The sequence below is a fragment of the Micromesistius poutassou genome, assembly GCF_964030765.1.
Source record: "Micromesistius poutassou genome assembly, chromosome: 15".
In the NCBI taxonomy this organism is placed as follows: Eukaryota; Metazoa; Chordata; class Actinopteri; order Gadiformes; family Gadidae; genus Micromesistius; species Micromesistius poutassou.
The window spans coordinates 1693054-1711363 of record NC_140285.1 but is presented as its reverse complement, the minus strand read 5'-3'; the positions used below and the strand labels follow the sequence as shown (position 1 = coordinate 1711363).

The 18310-nt window shown below is 49.0% G+C and overlaps 1 protein-coding gene across 1 annotated transcript in view; it reads left to right on the top strand.

Annotated features, from left to right (window-relative positions):
* Positions 1-18310, top strand: part of atp2b3a (ATPase plasma membrane Ca2+ transporting 3a) — a gene marked incomplete at both ends in the record, with an annotated part of 32308 nt that extends 13998 nt beyond the window's left edge. Inside the window, 15 exons of the mRNA XM_084479748.1 lie at positions 2583-2758; positions 3506-3720; positions 4744-4986; positions 5433-5674; positions 6294-6528; positions 7917-8096; positions 8210-8297; positions 8634-8740; positions 9161-9352; positions 10343-10556; positions 11305-11516; positions 11927-12034; positions 12505-12687; positions 14578-14664; positions 17915-18310. Coding sequence (XP_084335874.1) covers positions 2583-2758; positions 3506-3720; positions 4744-4986; positions 5433-5674; positions 6294-6528; positions 7917-8096; positions 8210-8297; positions 8634-8740; positions 9161-9352; positions 10343-10556; positions 11305-11516; positions 11927-12034; positions 12505-12687; positions 14578-14664; positions 17915-18310 — 2878 coding nt within the window. The remainder of the gene's footprint in view (positions 1-2582; positions 2759-3505; positions 3721-4743; positions 4987-5432; positions 5675-6293; positions 6529-7916; positions 8097-8209; positions 8298-8633; positions 8741-9160; positions 9353-10342; positions 10557-11304; positions 11517-11926; positions 12035-12504; positions 12688-14577; positions 14665-17914) is intronic.

Genomic DNA, 18310 nt, shown 5'->3' with positions numbered 1-18310 from the left:
GACGGCGGATCCGAAATGTTATTTCATACGGAACAAATTGAACGGAAAGAGGAAGAGCGAGGGAGAGACGGAGAGGGGGAGAGAGATCAAGAGGGAAACAGAGATGGTGAAGAGAGATAGGAAGATCAAGAGAGAAGGGGGGGGGGGGGAGAGAGAGAGAGAGAGAGAGAGATCAAGTGAGAGGGAGAGTTCAAGTGAGAGAGAGGGAGAGGGAGTGAGATAGACCGAGAGGGGAAGAGAGACGAGAGTCAGAGAGACAGACAGAGAGACAGAAAGGGTGAGGAGAGAGAGAGCTGTTTAATAATTCTATCTATCCCATGAAAGCTCCACCGACTGCAGAGTGATCAATATTTGAACGGAACAAAGTGGGGCGCAAGATGGTGCCGTGGAGTGGGGGGGTGGGGGGGCGGGTTCTGAGGGTTCGCCCTATTTAAAGAGACTTCCTAAGTGTATGGACCCATATGAACAAAATGTATAAAATGTCATCAAAATCAAGGGAAATATGGCGGTATAGGAGACACTTGAAATTCGGGAAATCTTTATATACAGTACATAATATATAAAGCATTGAATTTCATACGTATACTCCGCTTTACATTGCCGTATATTAAAAGTGTGCATGTGACCTTTAGTCACACTGGACCGAGCAGAAAGATGAGGACTGGTGCTGGTGAGGAGACCCATTGTAGCGACTCCCAGCACGAAAACACCAACACATTATTACTAGGGGGGGGGGTGCGAGAAATATAAACAACTTTACAATATCAGCGAGGTGAGACGTAGTTTCATAATTCAAAAACTTTGAATGTTGTTATGTTCCTACTCCCTCACCCCCCCCCCCCCCCGCCCCCTGGGAACATAATAATGTTTTATTAGTCGTGTTTGTCTGCGGCCACGTTACTAGTGAGGCATACTGATCCTCTGAATTCCAGGAATACAGGAAAACACTCAGGACCAGATCTATGTGCAGGATATAGCTGAGTGTGTTTGTGAGTGTGCAGGTGTGTGTGTGTGCCTGCTTGCGTGCCCGTGAGTGTGTGCATGTGTATGCGTGCACGCGCAAGTGTGTGTGTGCGTGCCTGCGTAGTACATCTATGTGAGTCTGTGTGAGTGTGCGCGAGTGTGCGTGCATTCCCCCCAGTGTGTGTTTTCCTGCGTGTGTGTGTGTGTGTTCAAAAGCCTGCGGTGTGTCAGCAAAGAAGTAAAATAAAACACACCTTAGCGGCACAACAGTGCGTCCACGTCCTCCGACACACACTCCTTCAGAGACGCTCATTCTCCATATCGTCTGCCAGTTCCGTTCCGCTCGCTGCTTTTGCTTTTCTTTGCGTTCGGGGCTTTTTGCTTACATTTACTTTTCTACGATTATTTCATATCTATTTTGTTTCACCCCCACCCATCTCAAACCCCCCCCCTCCCCCCTCCCCCCCCCCCCCCCCCCCCGCCCCACTCAGAGTCTAACTCCCCCATTCGGCCCCCTGACGTGGAGGCCGAGCCGTGCCACGCCACAAATGGTAGGTGTGCTTAATGTAACCCCTCCCACCCCCCCGTGCCCCCCGCCCCCCGCCCCCCCCCCCCCCCCCCCCCCCCGTCCGCCCACTCCTCCACCCCGCGTTTGGCACCCCCTCTTCACCCACTGCTCCGTCCCACCCCCACCCCCACCCCCAGGGTAGACCGCCATAGAGGTCCTTTGTAGATCCACCTACACTCTGTGTGTGTGTGTCTGTGTGTTTGTGTGTGTGTGTGTGTGTGTGTGTGTGTGTGTATGTGTGTGTCTGTGAGAGTGAGTGAGTGAGTGAGTGAGTGAGTGAGTGGGTGGGTGTGTGTGTGTGTGTGTGTGTCTGTGAGAGTGAGTGAGTGAGTGGGTGGGTGAGTGAGTGAGTGGGTGTGTGTGTGTGTGTATGTGTGTATGTGTGTGTGTGTGTGTGTGTGTGTGTATGTGTGTGTGTGTGTGGGCGTGCCGTGGTGTTGCAGTATATCATAATCCCATTTTCGTTATATGTTTGGTAAAACAAATACTAATAATACTTAGCTAACTAGTAGTAGTAGAATAAATATCTAGGATATTTCACGCAACATCGTTGTGTATTGTCATTCAATAGCATGAGGTTGACAGGAACTCCTCCAGATAAATGTACATGGTTCATTACAGGGAAACCAGACAGCATACTGGAGACCAATCAGACCAAAGGTGAGCTCAGTCTGGACCTTAGTGTTCTCCTCTGTACACACACACACACACACACACACACACACACACACACACACACACACACACACACAATGATACGCACACTTTCTTACTCACAGACAAATGATGTACACATTAACAAGCAAGTACACAATCACACACAAATAGACACACGTGTGTGTACACACACACACACACACACACACACACACACACACACACACACACTCACACGCACATTCTCACTCACAGCCAAAACTCAACAACTTTGCTGTAGCGTGGCGTGGGGCCATCGATCGCACACTTGTTACACCACTTCATCTTCTTCATCTTCTCCTCCTCCTTCTCCTCCTCCTCCTTCCTCCTTCTTCTTCTACTACTTCTTCTTCTTCCGGCCCCAAGCCAAGAAACAGGATGAGGCGGTTGCCATGGAGATGCAGCCGCTGAAGAGCGCCGAAGGAGGGGAGGTGGAGGAGAAGGAGAAGAAGAAGAGCAGCGTGCCCAAGAAGGAGAAGTCCGTGCTGCAAGGCAAACTGACTAAAATGGCGGTGGAAATCGGGAAGGCAGGTGAGGTGGATTTTAATTTAACGCTCCCCGCTTTCATCTCCCCCTCACTCCGTCGCCCCCCCCCCCCCCCCTTCCCCCTTCCAGGTGGACCACTTCAAAGCAGAGGTTTGTAGGTAGGGTACGTCCCTGCGGATCTGTGGGCTCGGGAGGAGGGTGGGTGGTGGGGGTGGTGGGGTGGTGGGGGTGGGTGGTGGATGAAGCAATAACAAGGAGAGATTGTCTCTGTGATCATTTTTCTATAAATAAGGATATGGGAGAGATGATACAGGAAGCGATTAAAAAGTCCAGCCTTGGCGGTTTTTCTCTCCCGTCTTTCGCGCGGTCGTCCGGAAGGCCGCGCCGAACTAGAATACCGAACGTTGACCTTGACGCGGGTGCTCAATGCGCCTTTTTCCCGTGTTTGGTGTTTGTTTTAATTAGTATTGTCTTGTTCATTATTTTATGGAATATTTAATGTTTTCATATTTCTTGCATGTTTTATATTTAAATATTTCCATTTTCTGCATATATTTAAAAATGAATTTGTATTTTTGTTTTTTGTTTTAAATGTATTTCTATACTTGATATTTACATGTGTTATATATATATATATATATATATATATATATATATATATATATATATATATGTATTAGCTATAATTATATCTTCACTTGCTTTAACTTTACTTTAGCATTCACCAGTTGAACTTTGGTTGTCGTGTCTCGACCGTTTGACGAACACAAAACCGCCCCTGCTCCCCTGCAGGCCTGTTCATGTCTGCCACCACCGTCATCATCCTGGTGGTCCTGTTCGTCATCGAGACGTTCGTGATCCAGGGCCGCGTGTGGATGGCCGAGTGCACGCCCGTTTACGTTCAGTACTTCGTCAAGTTCTTCATCATCGGCGTGACCGTGCTGGTGGTCGCCGTTCCCGAAGGGCTGCCTCTGGCCGTCACCATCTCCCTGGCTTACTCCGTCAAGGTGACCTCACCACAGCTAGTTAGCACCGTGTAGTCAGCTAACCACAGCTAGTTAACACCGTGTAGTCAGCTAACCACAGCTAGTTAACATCATATAGTCAGCTAACCACAGCTAGTTAACACCATGTAGTCAGCTAACCACAGCTAGTTAACACCATGTAGTCAGCTAACCACAGCTAGTTAACATCATATAGTCAGCTAACCACAGCTAGTTAACACCATGTAGTCAGCTAACCACAGCTAGTTAGCACCGTGTAGTCAGCTAACCACAGCTAGTTAACACCATGTGGTCAGCTAACCACAGCTAGTTAACACCGTGTAGTCAGCTAACCACAGCTAGCACCATGTAGTCAGCTAACCACAGCTAGTTAACACCATGTAGTCAGCTAACCACAGCTAGTTAACACCGTATAGTCAGCTAACCACAGCTAGTTAACACCGTGTAGTCAGCTAACCACAGCTAGTTAACACCATATAGTCAGCTAACCACAGCTAGTTAACACCATATAGTCAGCTAACCACAGCTAGTTAACACCGTATAGTCAGCTAACCACAGCTAGTTAACACCATGTAGTCAGCTAACCACAGCTAGTTAACACCATGTAGTCAGCTAACCACAGCTAGTTAACACCATGTAGTCAGCTAACCACAGCTAGTTAACACTGTACAGTCAGCTAACCACAGCTAGTTAACACTGTATAGTCAGCTAACCACAGCTAGTTAACACCATGTGGTCAGCTAACCACAGCTAGTTAACACTGTATAGTCAGCTAACCACAGCTAGTTAACACCATGTAGTCAGCCAACCACAGCTAGTTAACACCATGTAATCAGCTAACCACAGCTAGTTAACACCATACCTCTGGTCACTCCATCAATGTGCGCTACCTAACCCTGAGCTAACCAGCCATTGGTTAACGCCGCATGAAGCTAAAGCTAAAGCTAACCACTGCTTAACGTCGCACACAGAGCTACCGTCATGAGCTAGTTAACCGTACCTCGACATTATATCATTCCTCTCCAGAAAATGATGAAGGACAACAACCTGGTGCGCCACCTGGACGCCTGCGAGACCATGGGCAACGCCACGGCCATCTGCTCCGACAAGACGGGCACGCTCACCACCAACCGCATGACGGCCGTGCAGCTGTACGTCTGCGACCACCACTTCCCCACCATCCCCGAGCCCGAGCAGGTCCACGCCAAGGCGCTGGAGCTGATGGTGGCCTCCATCGCCGTCAACAGCGCCTACACCTCCAAGATCATGGTTAGGGTGGAGCCGTCTAGGTCTAGGTGGGGGAGGGGGGGGGCATACCTCCGCATGGGGTGGGGTGGGGTGGGGTGGGGGGGGGGGGGTGTTGGGGTCCAGGCGTGATGGTGGGCGTCATGGTGATATGATCTCCACACTGACATTATGGGGGGCGGCATCAGCTTTAAGGAGGTAGAGCGGGTTGGCTGGTAACCGCAAGGTTGCTGGTTCGATCCCCGGCTCCTCCTCCTAGCTACTAGAGTGTCGAGGTGTCCCTGAGCGAGATGCCCTCGCCCTGACTGCTGACGCCGCAGTGTGTGAATGTGTGCATGAATGGGTGCGTGAATGGGTGAATGTCAGTCAACACTGTAAAAGCGCTTTGGATAAAAGCGCTTCAATATAAACGAGGCCCATTTGCCGTTGACATTGTACCAACCTGCGTCTCTCTCGTCCACCACCTCCAGCCCCCGGACCAGGAGGGGGGTCTGCCCAAGCAGGTGGGCAACAAGACGGAGTGCGCCCTGCTGGGCCTGGTGCTGAGCCTGAAGCGGGACTACGTCCCGATCCGGGAGCAGATCCCAGAGGAGAAGTTCTACAAGGTGTTCACCTTCAACTCGGTGCGCAAGTCCATGAGCACCGTGGTGCAGCTGCCCGACCGCTCCTTCCGGCTGTACAGCAAGGGCGCCTCGGAGATCCTGCTCAAGAAGTCAGTGGTTCACAAAGGCTTTGTTGTTGTTTTGGACGTGTTGTGTGTTACGCCCCCCGCATGATTTGGGAATGGGATTGATGGAATTTGAGTGGATTGGAAAAATGTGTGTTGAGCGTTTACGGGATTTGTTGTCCACGAGTTTTTATGGTCGTCAAAGTTGGCTCCTATGTCGGGACGTTGAAGTTTATAACGTCACAAAGTTTATAACGATGCCCCCATCTTGTGAGGCGGGACCCGCAGGAGGGGATAAGGAGAGATGGAGAGGAGAGCGGAGCTTTGGTCGTATTTGAGTGGAATCAACCTTTAAAAACGACCAGGAGCTTGGACGACCTAGAAATGCGTCCTGAAACTCCTCCATTGCAGGAACATACTGTTGACCAACAGAGGCTTATGTATTTGTTCACCATCAATGATAATGATGAGATTGATACTTTAAATAAACAGAAATAAGAGATGAATCGCAACAACAATCAACCAGAAAAAGAATATCGCGCAGGTTAAAACATTAACGTTTTCTTCTGGGGTTTTGGCAGGAGAAAATGCTAACTGCAAGGCCCCCCTGTGTGTGTGTGTGTCTGTGTGCGTGTGCGCGTGTGCGTGTGTGCGTGCCTCCCAGGTGCTCCACCATCATGGACGCCGCCGGGGAGCTGAGGAACTTCAAGCGCGCCGACCGGGACAAGATGGTGAAGAAGGTGATCGAGCCCATGGCGTGCGAGGGCCTGCGCACCATCTGCGTGGCGTACCGCGACCTCCCCGCCACGCCCGAGCCCGACTGGGAGGACGAGGCCGACATCCTGACCAACCTGTCGTGCATCGGCGTCGTCGGCATCGAGGACCCCGTCCGGCCGGAGGTCCGTCGCTGTGTTCATGTGTTCATGTGTTCATGTGTTCATGTGTTCATGGGACCATGGGACCATGTGTTTATGGGACCATGTGTTCATGCTCTCATGTGTTCATGGTCTCATGTGTTTATGGCCTCATGTGTTCATGTTCTCATGTGTTCATGTTCTCATGTGTTCATGGTCCTATGGTGTTCATGGCACCGTGTGTTCATGGTCTCGTGTTCATGGTCTCATGTGTTCATGTGTTCATGGGACCATGTGTTCATGCTCTCATGTGTTCATGGTCTCATGTGTTCATGTGTTCATGGGACCATGTGTTCATGGTCTCATGTGTTCATGGGACCATGTGTTCATGGTCTCATGTGTTCATGGTCTCATGTGTTCATGGGACCATGTGTTCATGGTCTCATGTGTTCATGGTCTCATGTGTTCATGGGACCATGTGTTCATGGTCTCATGTGTTCATGGGACCATGAACACATGGTCTCATGTGTTCATGGGACATGAATGCAGAGAGTGAATGTATGCAGAGAGTTTTTCTGGCTATTCTTTGGTTATATTCTTTTTACTGTCTGTACTTTCTGATGTGACACCCTCATTTGCCATCTGGGATTATTCAACTATATATTATCTATATATCTTATGGGTTTATTTTCTGTTAAATTTAAGCCATATCTAAGTATTGTCACTATTGTTGCAAGAAGTGAAATTGCAAGTGATATAGAAAAATATGCATTTTTCTGGCTCTTTTGTAGCTTCTGTTTTTGAATTGGTATTGAATTGACATCATCATCATACTGTTGTTATTGGAAACTATGGAAAGATGGGATATTTTCCAGTAAGCATTGAAGTATTCTTCAAGCAGTATTCTAGTATTCTCCATGTTCCATCTTTTGAGCAATCTTTGAGAATAAATGTTGCCTTATAGTTTTATTATTATTTTTTTTTCCATTAACATAGCGAAAGTGTATACTTTCACTCCAAAGTCCAATTAAAACCTTTTCTGTATGGCTGAAGGCAATAGCACAAAGCTAGACAAATTAACCTAGATGCATAATACTCTCCTAAATGCAACTCTGTGTAATCTCTTGGTAGTGCCACAGAAGTTAAAAGTAAAAAAAAACGTTTGACTTTCAAATGTAGATGCAGCTGTATTTCTACTGCTGTTATTTTGTAAATAGAAATACGTTCTGTATGTATCTTTTTGTAGTGTTCATTCTTGTTTAAACGTTGTTGTTCTCTCTATCACTGTCCTGTACAGTGATACTGCTCTGAATTCCCGTCCGGGTTCATAAAGTTAATCTCGTCTGATCCGATCTTATCTTAGAAGCACCAAACACAGAATATCCAAAGTATATCTAAAACATCTCCCCTTCCTCCTCTTCCTCCTCCTCCAGGTCCCGGACGCCATCAAGAAGTGCCAGCGCGCCGGGATCACCGTGCGCATGGTCACCGGCGACAACATCAACACGGCGCGCGCCATCGCCGGCAAGTGCGGCATCATCCTGCCCGGCGACGACTTCCTGTGCATGGAGGGCAAGGACTTCAACCGGCGAATCAGGAACGAGAAGGGAGAGGTGGGTGGAGTCACCGCTGGCCCGCCTCTTGGCCGACCGACGACGACCGACGTAAGAGAGTCACGGTTTGAAGGTCGCTAACACACTCGTGTTCTCCCCGGGGATCCCGACAGATCGAGCAGGAGCGCATCGACAAGATCTGGCCCAAGCTGCGGGTCCTGGCCCGCTCCTCTCCCTCGGACAAATACATCCTGGTCAAAGGTAGTCCGGATCTGGTGTTATAATAACTATTACAGTACAATGGTAATACAATAGTAATATTGCACTACTTAATACCTGGCAAAATGGAAGTCTTATGGTTTGTGTGAAAGGTCTTTCATCACAAACTTTAGTTTAATTTGATTTAAATCCTAAAGATCGTACTAACGTATAGACTCTACTCTCAGCGCCGCTCTCAGCCTCTCCTGTAAGCTCTACCTCCGCCGCTGACCTCCGGGCGTGTCAGGGTCAGGGTCAGGGTCAGGGTTAGGGCTAACCCCGACCCCGACACCTGACCCTGACCCCGTGTGTGTGTGTGTGTGTGTGTGTCCCCTGCAGGCATCATCGAGAGCACGGCGCTGGAGCAGCGGCAGGTCGTGGCCGTGACGGGGGACGGCACCAACGACGGCCCCGCCCTGAAGAAGGCCGACGTGGGCTTCGCCATGGTGAGAGCAGACTAACTCTAAGCTGGTCAGAACACCGCGGGGGGGTTCATAGGAGTTCAGACTATTAATAGACGAGGCGAGTGACAGGAGATGCTTTTATTCCTCGTTTGGTGGATTTATGGCACAAAGCTCATTTTGACCTGATTTTAAGCGGTTTCTTTTAACTGCCAGCCGACAATTAGGACACAATTCGACCGCTGTTTATTTGTTCTGTCTGCTCAGCTTTGCCCTTTCACTGCACGTTATAACTGGTGTAATGAGCACGGGACGAATGAACTATTGAGCAGAAGCTCTAATCCAAATCCTCCTCAGTGAATCCTGATGGGGGTTTTTTTTTTGCTCCATTCCTACACTGAGCCTCCCCTGCCCCAGAACCACCACAAGGGTTCAAAGCCTTAGAACACTTGTCCACCTGCTCAGGGCATCGCTGGCACCGACGTGGCCAAGGAGGCCTCCGACATCATCCTGACGGACGACAACTTCTCCAGCATCGTGAAGGCGGTGATGTGGGGCCGCAACGTCTACGACAGCATCTCCAAGTTCCTGCAGTTCCAGCTCACCGTCAACATCGTGGCCGTCATCGTGGCCTTCTGCGGCGCCTGCATCACCCAGGTGAGCCGCGAGCCCACGTCGGACACATGACCATAAGTACCCTACCGTAAGTAGTCCGGAGACTTATCAACCCCAGTGTAGTCGGTTGCTAAGCGACGTCACCGTCTTTGGCGGACTATTTCTCTGCTGATCAACACTACAAATGGTAATTGTAGAAAGACACACAGTGTGAAGTCGTTTTTTCGTTTTGGCAAGTAAACCGTGTAATAAGCGGGATAATGTATAGAACGTCGTCGGTCATTATCGGGAAATAAGCCCCGACAGGGCGAACAGGACACCGGCATGAAGCGGAGGTGTCTTGCTTCGCCCTGAAGAAGCAAGTATTTCCCGATAATGACCGGCGTTCGATACATTATCCCTTACTTATTACACATCTCTTCTCAGTGCTGTGGAACGCTCCGTTCACTTGCATGGGCCTTCCCGACTTCCGGTGGCGAATTATTTTTCAATAATGACCGTTGCTAAGCATATAATGACCGCTGTCAAGGAAAGTGGATTTTTTTCGACGTCTATCGTATCACTCCGTAAGTAGTCCGGTAACTTATCAACCCCAGTGTAGTCGGTTGCTAAGCGACGTCACCGTCTTTGGCGGACTATTTCTCAACACTACGAATGCTGGTAACAAATGAATTGTAAAAAGAAACACAGTGTGAAGTATTTTTTTGGTTTTGGCAAGTAGCCGCGTAACAAGCGGGATAATGTATAGAACGTCACCGGTCATTATCGGGAAATAAGCCCCTTCAGGGCGAAGCAAGACACCTTAAGTCGGGGCTTATTCCCTGATAATGACCGGCGTTCTATACATTATCCCTTACATATCACCTACCAGACCCTTAAGGAGCAGGGAGGGGGGGGCACCTTGCTCCAGGGTGCCTACAGGTAGTCTACGGGAGCGGGGCGTCACACTCGTGCCGCACTACCCTACCTCCAACGAGACCCCTAAACGTCTCTATCTACCCCCCCCGCGCCCGCCGGCCCTCTCTCCTCCAGGACTCCCCCCTGAAGGCCGTGCAGATGCTGTGGGTCAACCTCATCATGGACACCTTCGCCTCGCTGGCCCTGGCCACGGAGCCGCCCACCGAGTCGCTGCTGCTGAGGAAGCCCTACGGACGCAACAACCCCCTGATCTCCAGGACCATGCTGAAGAACATCCTGGGCCACAGCGCCTACCAGCTGGTCATCATCTTCACCCTGCTGTTCGCAGGTGGGTGTGGGGGTGGGGGGTGGTGGGTGGTGGATGGTGGTGGTGGATGGTGGTGGGTGGTGGTGGATGGTGGTGGATGGTGGTGGATGGTGGTGGATGGTGGTGGGTGGTGGTGGATGGTGGGTGGTTGTGGGTGGTGGTGGATGGTGTTGGGTGGTGGTGGGTGGTGGTGGATGGTTGTGGGTTGTGTTGGGTGGTGTTGGGTGGTGGTGGATGGTGGTGGGTAGTGGTGGATGGTGGTGGATGGTTGTGGGTTGTGTTGGGTGGTGTTGGGTGGTGGTGGATGGTTGTGGGTAGTGGTGGGTGGTGGTATGGTGGTTTGTGGAGGATGCTGAGAGGGTGGATGAAGGATGGGGAGATGTAAGGTAACTGTTTAGACACTTTGAAGTGACCTACAGATCCATTAAGGAGCAGGTAGGGGTCAGTCCTCTTGCTCAGGGATTGGTGGACTGGTCGGGGTTCGAGCGCAGAACCTTTTGAGGACAAGAATTACATGATTTTCACTTCTTTTATTTCATTGTGTCATTCAACCGTGGTCGAATTCGCATTTAAACACAGACACACCGTACGAAAATGTTGTTATTTTTTTTTAAGCGCCAAAACTTAACGATATCAGCCAAAGTACATCGGGAGCGTAAATCGTACATCAGCGCATTCCACGGGACATAATGAATGCTACAGCCAGGAAGAAGGGTCTCCTTCACGACGGACGTTAACCTGAGCTTCCTTGCACGCACCTTCCCCTCAGGCGAGAAGATCTTCAACATCGACAGCGGCCGCAACGCCCCCCTGCACTCCCCGCCGTCCGAACACTACACCGTCATCTTCAACACCTTCGTGCTCATGCAGCTCTTCAACGAGATCAACGCCCGCAAGATCCACGGCGAGAGGAACGTGTTTGACGGGATCTTCGCCAACCCCATCTTCTGCTCCATCGTCCTGGGCACCTTCGTGGTGCAGGTGAGGTCACCCCGAGGTGGAACCCACGAAGGAAGCTGTACCACGCTCGTGTGTGCGCGTGTGTGTGTGTGTGTGGGTGTGTGTGGGTGTGTGTGTGTGTGTGTGTGTGTGGGAACTCTGATGGCCAAGACACTAGCCTTGCCTTCGCTTCGTTTAACGAGATTAGTGTGCAGTCCTAATTGGTTTTTTCCCCCTTTGGACATAACCTTAAACAGGACATTTGGTTTTGTATTTTAATTGGGCTTATACTAGCATATATTTTTTAAGAAAGTGTGGAAAGCCACTGTATTCTTGTATTACGTATTATTTGTGTACTTGGCTCGGTGGCCTAGCTCCACCAGACGAGTTAACGCTTCACGGCCGTCGTTGGGGTCCGGCGGGCGGAGGTAAAGCTTGGTGTTTGTGTTCAGATCGTGATCGTGCAGTTCGGAGGGAAGCCGTTCAGCTGCGCGCCGCTCAACCTGGAGCAGTGGTTCTGGTGTCTCTTCATCGGCCTGGGAGAGCTCCTGTGGGGACAGGTAGGACGCCCCCTCCCTCCAAGAGACCCCCCCCCACCCCACCCCCCGAGTCTGTCCCCAGAGCACCGGCCCCTTTAAATAGCCTCTCTTGTGATTGGCTTCTCCTGATTCATTAGTTATTTCCTTTCCTGTTAACAACAACAAGACATACAATGGGACGCCCCAGTGGCGCACTGGGCTAAAGCGTGTACCACATAGGCACAGTCCTGAACGCAGAGACCCAAGATCGAATTCTGCTTGGGTCATTTACTGCATCTCTATAATAAAGCTGACAAAATGCAAAAATAAATCTTTAAAAACAAGACATACAATGTTTATAATAACCATAATAATTGATAAACAGTTGGGGGCGCACTCACTCAGTCACTCACTCACTCACTCACCTCGCCCCTATTTTTGAAAAAGCTCTCGGCGATCGTCAAACTCCCGACTGACTGTAGGAAACCTTTCCCGTTTCTGCCCGGCGACAGCTGGTCACCTCCGTGCCCACCAGCCACTTCAAATGCCTGAAGGAGGCGGGACCCGGCACGGGCGCCGACGACAACATGGACGAGGACATGGCGGACGACGAGGACGAGATCGACCACGCCGAGCGGGAGCTCCGGCGGGGACAGATCCTCTGGTTCAGAGGCCTCAACCGCATCCAGACGCAGGTTGGAGCGCCCCCCCGCCCGCGTAGCGTAGGCCGTCCTACGTCCCTACATCGTGTTACGTCCCTACATCGTGTTACGTCACGTTGTGTTACGTCACGTTGTGTTACGTCCCTACATCGTGTTACGTCACGTTGTGTTACGTCACGTTGTGTTACGGCACGTCGTGTTACGTCACGTCGTGTTACGTCACGTCGTGTTGCGTCACGTCGCGTTACGTCACGTCGCGTTACGTCACGTCGCGTTACGTCACGTCGTGTTACGTCACGTTACGGCACATCGTGTTACGTCACGTCGCGTTACGTCACGTCGTGTTACGTCACGTCGCGTTACGTCACGTCGTGTTACGTCACGTCGTGTTACGTCACGTCACGTTACGGCACATCGTGTTACGTCACGTTGCGTTACGTCACGTCGTGTTACGTCACGTTACGTCACGTCGTGTTACGGCACGTCGTGTTACGTCACGTCGCGTTACGTCACGTCGTGTTACGTCACGTCGCGTTACGTCACATCGTGTTACGTCACATCGTGTTACGTCATTGTGGAAACCCAACGAAGATGGTTTTAGGGTTTAGATTTTTGGGTCAACCGAAATCCGGGGGGGGGGCGGGGGGGATTCGACCCAGATCGCTGTCGTTGTGCGTTCGCCGTCTCGTTCGGTATCTGAACAGTAGTGTGTGACGTGTGCATTCATTGACATTGTCTTTGTCACGTCTGTTTTTCTGAGCACTGTAATGACTTTTAATTTCCTAACACAGGGGCCATCGACACAACACCTCTGAATCATGTCACACGTTCACTATCATCGTCGTTATTTCATCATTGTCTCCCCTGTCATGTTACGGCGTGTTCAAGGTGACGTTCAGAGGGATGAGCTTCTGAAATATCAAGCGTCGAGGCATAGGAGTGTTCCTCAACACTAGCTTCACACGATGGAAGTCGAGGGATATGAAACGTGAATTATAAAGAATTCCGTGTTTTCCTCGGGCTTCGACCGCGCGGGAAGGCCAACAATGATTACGTAAAGGGTTGGTTTGAACATATGGACGCTTTTCCATATGTGTCAGGAAACGGCTCAAAGCACCAGATGTCCTGAATTTATAGACGTTGTGCTAAGAGACAGTATAACCTATATTAAGCCTGGTGAAGACACTGACTGTCCTGGTTAGAACACAAAGGACCCGTTTGTAGCCGAAGACCAATAATGAGACTTTAGAGCAAAAAAAAAAATTGTATTGAATAGTTTATTTAATATTTTTCAATGTCATCTTGGCATAACATCCAGTAGCCAGGCTTTAGTTGATGCTATTGTCCAGTCTGATATTTGTATTAATATCATACATTTTTATTTGGACAGGCTCTTATTGTTTATTTTTTCCCACTGCATGGCCCCGTTTTCAAAACCCCATTTGATAGCATTAGGTTTAACATTCAACTCTGACTCTGAGTTTCATATTCCTACTTTGGATTCATTAACAAGGTGACTTTACACCCACTTTACATCTCCACCAAGGTAAAAGACACCTGCCCTCCAGATTCTGACACACACACACACACACACACACACACACACACACACACACACACACACACACACACACACACACACACACACACACACACACACACACACACACACACACACACACATTTCTTTGCATTTTAAGTTGAACTTGCCACCACCCACCCATCCACTATCCCACCCTCTGAATCACCTAACAAACGTTTTTATGTGAATGTCTTTCTTTTTGAGGGTACGTAGATCATCTAAGCTCATGTTTGGTTGAACACCAACCGCCGACCGGCAGCGACACGCTGTGGAGACTCTGTGTTTGTGTGACACGTGTCCCTGTGTTCTGTGTGGCGCGCATTTCTCCCTCTCTCCACCAGATGGAGGTAGTGAGCACCTTCAAGCGGAGCGGCTCCTTCCAAGGGGCCATGCGTCGCCGTTCCTCCGTGCTCAGCCAGCTCCATGACGTAACCAATATTTCCACCCCCACTCACGTAGTTCTGACAAACGCCACCGCCACCGCGGCCACCGGGAGTGAGTTTCTGACGTCCCCCTCCTCATTCGTAACCGGTTACACTTGCACGCCACGCATGCATGAGTGTGTTGCGGTGTGTTTGTGTGTGTGTGTGTGTGTGTGTGTGTGTGTGTGTGATACAGGACTGTGTGGAGCCACGCTGTTCTTCGCTGAGATCCTCCTCGCCGCGCACTTTATCTCTCTCTGTGTCGTTTGGTTCTGTCTGTCTGTGTGCTTTGCTGGGTTTGGTTGATTTCTTGATTCTGTGCCTTAAACCTCCTCACTGCTTCCCACCCTGGACTGGCTTTGTTTGCCGCTGCGTGCCGCTCAGCTCCAGTGACGCAGCGCTTCATGTTGTGGTGGATCACCACAGGGTCACATGGACCTCACCCTTTTTTGTGCACATGATCCCCATTCATGCACTGAATTAAGTCATTCATTCAATCAAAGTCAAGTCATTCATTTATTTCATGATTAAGATATTCATTGGTAGCCTGGAAATCCAGACACACATCCAGAAAGCTGTAGGGGTCTGGCATCGAGTAATGAAAACGGCCCAACTCGAGGGGCGGCACCAAGCATGCATTTGAAAATATCACTGCACGCAATTGGATAACACTACGACCAATCAGAAGAATACAAGGGGTGATGTATCCAGACCAGCGGGGCTAACCAATAGATACGACTCTTGCCGTATCCTGTCGGTAAAACAGCAACACTTTTGGCCCACCTATATCAGATACACTGATGTGATTGGTTAATGTTCTGGGCCAGGGGAATCGGGGAGTGAGTATATTGCTTGTTCCCAGAGTGACTCGCTGAGCAAATTCAAATTGTGCTCTCGCGAGAACTCTGGATTTCCAGGGTAATTCATTAAGCTATTATTCATTATATTTGTATTCTCTTCTAAAATGGGTGGGTTGATGGATTTGAAGTTTTGACATAAGTCAAACTCAAATAACTCTATTTACTATTAAGTCTCAAAGTAAGCATTCGAGTATAGGCCCGCTAGATATCGATTTACCCTCCTTATACTCATTTAACACATTTTATTTTATTGAATTGGATTTACAGGTTTACTACTCAGTCATTTGAGTTTCCACCACAACTGTCTTAATTTCCTCATCTCTGCTCACTAACACTTTCTTCTTCTTCTCGATCTGCCGCTCACTTGCTTTTCTCTGTGTTTTCATGGGCTAGCGATGTGTGTTTTTTGTGAATGGTGATGTTCTCGCATATGCCTTTGCCGTAGCTTAGCTTATCTTGGTTTACTGCTACTTTTGATCGGTTGAAGTACATTTGGTGAAACAGTACAGTTATATTTCAACAGAACCAACAAGCATTGAGACCATTTGACAGAATATAGGAAGTGCAGCAGTTGATGAAGAGGACTGTGGAACATAGCGCTGGTTTGTGTGTTTGCTTTGGATTGGTTATCTCGAGGTTTAGCTGTGATGACAGCTTGTCTATGATTGGTTGGTTTAGAGGTGGGCGTGTACGGTAATACGTCTAGTGATGTAAAGATCAAGTTTTTAAACCCAAATACAAATTGACGATTCAGTGTGAGTGTAGTTTAACTGGTTTAGATTAGATGGAATGGCGGGAACAAAACCTTGAAATAACATTCATTCTGTCCTCACAGTCATGTTATGTTACGTTAGTCATGTTAGTCTGCTGTCTTACAGGCATGACACTGTTAAATGTGAAGCGGGCTCTTAAGAGATGGAGCAGCCATTACACGTTTTTCCACTTAGCTTCGCTATCACAAAAACCGCAACCAGAATCACATATTATTTCAAAATAATACATTATATAATACATTTAACTAAATAACAACACGTGGCGGGCACTATACTCAATGTTCACTGTTTGGGGATGGTGGATGGGGATACATCCCCATTTTGGTAAATACCTACTATTCCTTTAATTATGTGAGAAAGTGATTGAGGCTCCATCCTCCATGTGGTCTGCTGAGGTCTGTTTGACTAATAACCGTTTAATCCATTTAAAAAACAAGACATTGATTCATTTTCTCAGCCAGCTAAATTCCACTCATCGACCGTACTGTACCGTACCGTAGCCGTACCGTACCGTACCAGATGCCTGCTGTAAAAAACAAACAAAAGACCAACATTGTGTTTTCTTTTTTGCTCATCTTGTGCCGGCTGCGACATTTTGCCTGTGAATTACAACACAAGAGCTTCCTGTAAGGGAGGAGTAATTTCCCCCTGCAGTGAGGAGTCGCCGCCCTCCACAGCCTACACAGTCCACCCTGGTCCTCCCTCTGGAGGCCTGGTCCTCCCTCTGGAGGGCCTGGTGCATGCCCCAGCCTTGCTGCGTGTCTCTCTGTTACAGCATGGTGGCGGCTCCCCTGGCTGCCGGTGCATGTTCACTGTTGTCGTGGTGGTCTTGTTGTTGTTGTTGTTGTTGTCCTGTTGTTGTTGACTTGTGACTCTGTCTCTGAGTTCTGTTCTGTGTCCGCTCTCTCTGTATGTTCCAGCTGTTCTTGTCACCACTCAGATATCTGGTCAGTGTGTCCTACAGTCTGTTCCATTGTCTCTAATGTTGTCCTCTCTCAGACTCCTTCACAGCCATTCTAGTATAGTATGGTGTAGTGTAGTTTATGAGTATTAATGGTATAGTATAGTATGGTGTAGTGTAGTTTATGAGTATTAATGGTATAGTATAGTATGGTGTGGTGTAGTTTATGAGTATTAATGGTATAGTATAGTATGGTGTAGTGTAGTTTACGAGTATTAATGGTATAGTATTCTATACTAAAGTAAGCGTATTCATTTCAAAATCGTTTGAAATGTTGAGGAAATAGAGCTAAGACATTTTATTTCTTTTTATTACATTTAAGTTCTTAATATGAATGCTTTTTGACTGTTTAAAGAAGCTCTACATGCTAGACTGCTTTGGGGATTTTGCTGCCATCTACGGGTTCAATGTTGTCAAACACAGTAAAAAGAAAATAGCTCTATATCAAAATGTGGTAATTATTACTAATTGTTACCCTTTTTTTCTACAATAAGGAAAGTAAAAAATAACGTCTATCTTCAGGCTATAACTAAGCTTTAATTTAGGACACGCTATTCCAAGAGCAGCCTAGCCTGTTTTTAAACATAAGATGGTTTTAATCCCTTTGTCCACACGCTCATTAATTCCCTCCTTGTGTCTCACCATCACACCCAAACCAACAGATGCGAGTGGTGAAGGCGTTCCGCAGCTCGCAGTATAATGACATCAAGAAGCCCGAATCCAGAAACTCGATCCACGAATTCATGCAACCCCCCGAATTTCTCCTCAACGAATCGGTGCGCAGCATTCACTCGATCGACGAGACGGACGAGGACTCGGCCAGCTCTTCCAGTAAAAACCACGTCGGCTCCTCCCCCGATCCCGCGCTCACCCCGACCACCCCTCGGCCCCAGCCTCCCCCCCGCCCCCGCCGCAACTCTCGCCCCAACACCCGCCAGCAGAGCCTCCCCGCCAGCCTCAACTGCAACAACAACTGCAACGCCGAGACGGCCGCCGCCCACCACCACATCGCCAACGCCGCCTCCCCCCGTCCGCCCAGCGCGGAGACCTGGTTGTAA